Source organism: Meleagris gallopavo, chromosome Z (assembly GCF_000146605.3).
Source record: "Meleagris gallopavo isolate NT-WF06-2002-E0010 breed Aviagen turkey brand Nicholas breeding stock chromosome Z, Turkey_5.1, whole genome shotgun sequence".
NCBI classification, from domain to species: Eukaryota; Metazoa; Chordata; class Aves; order Galliformes; family Phasianidae; genus Meleagris; species Meleagris gallopavo.
This window is the reverse complement of record NC_015041.2, coordinates 1,589,354-1,594,680: the sequence shown is the minus strand read 5'-3', so window position 1 is coordinate 1,594,680 and position 5,327 is coordinate 1,589,354. Positions and strand designations below refer to the sequence as shown.

The 5,327-nt window shown below is 42.5% G+C and overlaps 1 protein-coding gene across 1 annotated transcript in view; it reads left to right on the top strand.

Moving 5' to 3' along the window:
- KATNAL2 (katanin catalytic subunit A1 like 2) overlaps nt 1–5,327 on the top strand; it is an 18,868-nt gene that overhangs the window by 9,555 nt on the left and 3,986 nt on the right. Inside the window, 3 exon segments of the mRNA XM_010725157.3 lie at nt 6–124; nt 1,240–1,331; nt 4,297–4,407. Of these exon segments, the coding sequence (XP_010723459.2) occupies nt 6–124; nt 1,240–1,331; nt 4,297–4,407 (322 nt within the window).

Here is a 5,327-nt window from a genome sequence, read left to right as displayed (position 1 = left end):
TGTAGGTACTGGCAAAACATTGCTTGCTAAGGCTGTTGCCACAGAGTGCAACACAACATTTTTCAACATATCAGCATCCACCATTGTCAGCAAATGGAGAGGTGATTCAGAAAAGCTTGTCCGGGTAAGAATGATTATCTTCTTCATTACACAAATATCAGATTCCTGCTTGAAGAACTGGAACTTACAACAGAACTGGCAAGGTGTGTTCCTCTGATACTCATAATCCTTTCTGTCTCAGACAAAACATGCAATTTTGTATCTAGTTCTTAAAATGGGAACATCACCTCTGCAGAAGACTTAAAATAGATTCTTGGTGTGGAATTTTGTTTTGTAATACAAAATGAAGTCAGCAAATATTTTTGGCTCAGTGAATAAGAGATAGCCAAGCAGAACTGCTAACTGAACGTAATGATTCCTTCAAAGTGCTTCTCAGCCTTTCTGCAAGGGTTGGCTCTAAGGCTCCCTAGTTTCCCTCCTGTCAGGAGAAGACTGGGAGTGTCTGTTTTTTGACACAACACCATCCAAAAGGGTTTTGAGAATATGATACAGCAGTTGCAATGATACCACTAAATCTGTGGTATTTCACCACAGAAAAGAAAGGACTATATGTTCCTACTACTAATGTAAATCTCTCCCCGATTCCACAAAAAATAGATGAAACTTTTTTTTTTTTCAGAATGACAGACCCAGATTTTGTCAGTCAGCTTAGTATTCCATTTTTTAATCTAGCCCTGATGGTTCAAGCAGTTTATGTTTGTTTCATCAGGAGAAACAAAATAACTGCATAATTCTCAGCAAGGGAGTAAGTCCATTTTTTTTCATGATGATGCAGTTTGTTGGTTTTTTTTTCTCCTCAAATCCTTATTTAAAAAACTACAAATGGAGCACCAATAAAAGACAGTTTATTTAATATCCGATAACAATGCAGGAGTTCCCAGAATCCTCTGAGGGATCATTTTCTTCTATCCCATTATTCTCAGGGTACTCTGATAGGATTTGGCTAGAAAGATTTACATATAAAGACGGGATTACATCCTGTGTTCTTTATATCTCCTTTATAAACCTTTCAGAATTTGAGAGGATTCTGGGACCCTCAGCCTACCCAGAGCACATACCCTCTTTTGTCCTATAAGGTTGGTGTCTGGGCTCTGTTATTGATCTTCTGTCCCAGTGTCTCTTGATGCTTTTTTTTATTTACTTTTCTTTATTTTTTTTGTCTCTTTTCTCTCTAAACAGGTGCTGTTTGAGCTTGCCCGGTACCATGCTCCTTCCACAATTTTCTTGGATGAACTGGAGTCTGTGATGAGTCAAAGAGGCACCATCTCTGGGTAACCTAAGAAGAGCACTTCCAGTAGATTTAGGAGAGTATTTTTACCCCTTTTCAATGCATCCTTTCAATAGCACACATAGCATGGGAAATAAGCAAGGGGAGATGGAAACCACAGTGCAATTAGAAAACTAAGGCCTAGTTGTTGTTACAGAAACATGATGGGATGCTACAACTGACTGCTACAAGCTTTATACAAGGGATAGGCAAGGCAGGAGGGATGGGGAAGTTGCTCTCTGTGTTAAGGAATTTCGAGATTGTGAAGAGCTGCCTCTGAGTAACAGAGCTCTCTTCAAGAAGACCTTTTGGGGAACACAAGAGCTCACCACCCCACAGTGTAAGAAATCAGGCAGAGGAGAAAGGGAGGTGGCATGGATGAGCGAGGACCTGCTTGTCAGACTGAGTGAGGGAAAAGAAGGAAAATTATAAGTAGTGGAATATCGTGACCTTGGATAAACACAAGGATGCTGTCCAGACATGAAGAGATGGGATGAGGAAAGCCGAGGTGCAGATGGAATGGAACGTGGCAAGGGACATGAAAAATAACAAGAGATTCTATAGATACTTTGGTCAGAAGAGACAGGCCATAGAGAGCATACTTCCTCTGATAAATGAGAAGAGTGCACTGGCTCCAACAGACATTAAGGAGGCTGAGGTACTCAACAAGGTCTTTGCTTCAGTCTTCACTGGCTATCAAGGTTCCCACATCTCTTGTATTCCTGAACCTCTAAGTGAGAGTCAGGGGAGTAAAATTTCTTCCAGTGTAAGAGTAGAGCGAGTCCAAGACCATTTCATGAGGCTGAATATGTACAAGTCTATGGGGCCAGACAGCATGTATCTCAGGGTCCTGAAGGAACTGGCTGATGAGGTTTCCAAGCCACTGTCCATCGTGTTTGAAAAGACATGGCTGTCAGGTGAAGTTCCTGGTGATTGGAAAAAGGGAAACATCACTCTCATTTCTAAGAAAGGTAGAAAGGAAGACTCAAGGAGCTACAGGGTGGTGAGCCTCACCTGTGTGCTTGGGAAGATCATGGAGCAGATCCTCCTGGAGGACATGTTAAGGCACATGAGGGATGAGCAGGTGATCTGAGACGGCCAGCACAGCTTCACCAAAGGCCTTGTCTGACCCATCTGGTGGCCTTCAGTGATGGAGTGACAGCATTGGTGGACAAAGAAAGGGCAATTGATGTTATCTACCTGGACTTGTAAAAGGCCTTTGACACAATCCCACATCCCATCCTTCTCTCTAAATTGGAGAGATATGGGTTTTGGAGGGTGGACTTTTTGGTGGGTAAGGAATTGGTTGGAGGGTTGCAACCAGAGGGCTGTGGTCAATGGCTCTGTGTCCAGATGGAAGCTGTTCACAAGTGGTATCCCCCAGGGGCTCATCTGGGACTGGTGCTCTTCAAGATCAATATCAGAAACATAGAAAGTGGGATTGAGTTCCATCTCAGAAAGAAGGGATGTCATCCCAAGAGACTTGGACAGGCTGGAACAATGGGACAACACAAACCTAATGAGGCTCAACAAGGCCAAATGCATGGTGTTGCACTTTGGTCGAGGCAGTCCCAAGTACACATGTACAGAATGGGAGAAGAACCCCCTGAGAGCAGCCCAGCAGAGAAGCATTTGGTGAACAAAACGCTGGACATGAGCCAGCAGTGTGCACTCGCAGCAGGAAGGCAGTATCCTGAGCTGCATCAACAGATGGGTGGGAGCAGAGAGAGGGTGCTGATTGTCCCCCTCTGCTCTGCCCTCGTGACCCCATCTGCTGTACTGCATCCAGGCCTGGGGCTCCCGGCATATGAAGATTGTGGAGTTGTTGGAGAGGATCCAGAGGAAGCCACAAAGATGCTCAGAGGGCTGGAGTACCACTCCTATGAGGAAAGGTTGAGGGAACTGAGCATGGAACTGTGAAAAGCATGCATCTAGAAAGATTGTAAACAGGAGAGAGGTTCAATAATGCATAAACAGTGGTGTTGTATTGGAAAAGTTAGTAAAGACAGCTGTGGGAAACAACAAATATCTTGAGAGAGGCCAGTAAAAAGCAGCTGGTTTATAACACTTAGCACAGGCTGAAGCAGAACACAGTGTGATGCAATGTCCACAATGGAATGGCATTTTCATTTAAGGGACTAATTCTGATGACATTGCCAGGACTTACGGTTGCAAGGACAGGAGAGTTTTATTACTGCCATCCATGGAGTAGAAAATTTATAGTTTAAAACAGATTGAAAAGATCAAACATGCAGGAGAAGCAGAGAAATACACACATGTTGTTCTGACAATTGGAACCCATTACAGTGGGGGTGTATGTACATCATCTGCTGCAAGTTATATTCTTACAGAGATGTGTAAATTGAACATACTATATAGTAAAAATACAAATTATAGTAATTGTCAGTTAATAGATGTAAATTATGGACCAAATTTTGCTTTCGTATTTTTAAAAACTCTTATTAGCATCAATCAGTTATGCATTTCAGTAAAGACCTTTATCAAAGATTATACAACTGTTTTTACATAACCCTGTTAAGTACTAACATCATGCTGATATGTGGGTGCTTTTGTAGAGGTAAGTAATTAAACTTGAGTGGTAGTTACCATCTTCAAGCTCTGAGATTTTGGTCCAGGAGTTCTCTGGATTTGGTCCAGGAGTTACTCTGTGTCTGGGACCAGAACACCCAACTGATTACCCAGATTAAGGACAGAAAATGTATATGTATATATTTTGTTTGGTTTTGGAAATGGTGAATTCTCCTCACTTTAATGCTCTGAAAACAGTGCATTTAAGTAACCATTAGAAAGCTTGATTTTAATACTTCCATGTTAGCTAATGGAGCTTAATCATGCTTGGAACTGGGGCAAAGTGGTGACGAGGGCTCGGTTGCTGTGAATGACATTGTATAAATAAAGATGATTACTTTAATGCACTGAGCAAATAATGTTTCTCTGAATCTTGGTAGCGGTGAACACGAAGGAAGTCGGCGGATGAAAACAGAATTACTGGTGCAGATGGATGGCTTGGCCCGATCTGATGATCTTGTATTTGTTTTAGCAGCTTCCAATCTGCCATGGTAAGAGATCCAGAGAGTACGTTTTGAATACATTTGCATGAGCTTCTAAGCACAGATAAAGATTTTATTTAGACTTTTGCAGAAAAAGCCTTGATATTTGGTTAAAGCATTTAAAGATTAATTTGGGGCTTTTACTTTTAAACTCTACAATTCTTGCTATTTGTGCCATATGAGAATAATCCATAATAAAGTCAACATATGCCAGTGCTACCAGCTGCTAATATTTAAAATGGAGTATTTGACTTTAGAGGCAAGTTATTTACTATGTTTAAGCTAAGAAGGGTTTCAGCTTGGAACTGTAAGGTGCTTAAAACATCTAGTGCTTAGAAGGATACTCCATAAATAGGAAGGTTGGATTTTATTGGTAACAAATGGGACTTTTATAAGTTGAGGGACAAAATTCTTTGGTTTCTTTAACAAAATTGGGAATAGAGTCATAGAACCATAGAATGGCCTGGGTTGAAAAGGACCACAATGCTCATCCAGTTCCAACCCCCTGCTATGTGCAGGGTCACCAACCAGCAGCCCAGGCTGCCCAGAGCCACATCCAGCCTGGCCTTGAATGCCTGCAGGGATGGGACATCCACAACCTCCTTGGGCAACCTGTTCCAGTGTGTCACCACTCTCTGTGTGAAAAACTTCCTCCTAATATCTAAATTAAACGTCCCCTGTCTCAGTTTTAAACCATTCCCCCTTGTCTTATCACCATCCACCCTCACAAACAGCCGTTCCCCCTCCTGTTTATACGTTCCCTTCAAGTACTGAAAGGCCACATGAGGTCTCCCCAGAGCCTTCCCTTCTCCAAGCCAAACAAGCCCAGTTCCCTCAACCTTTCCTCACAGGAGAGCTGCTCCAGCCCTCTGATCATCTCAGTGCCCTCCTCTGGACCCTCTCCAAGAGCTCCACGTCCTTCCTGTGCT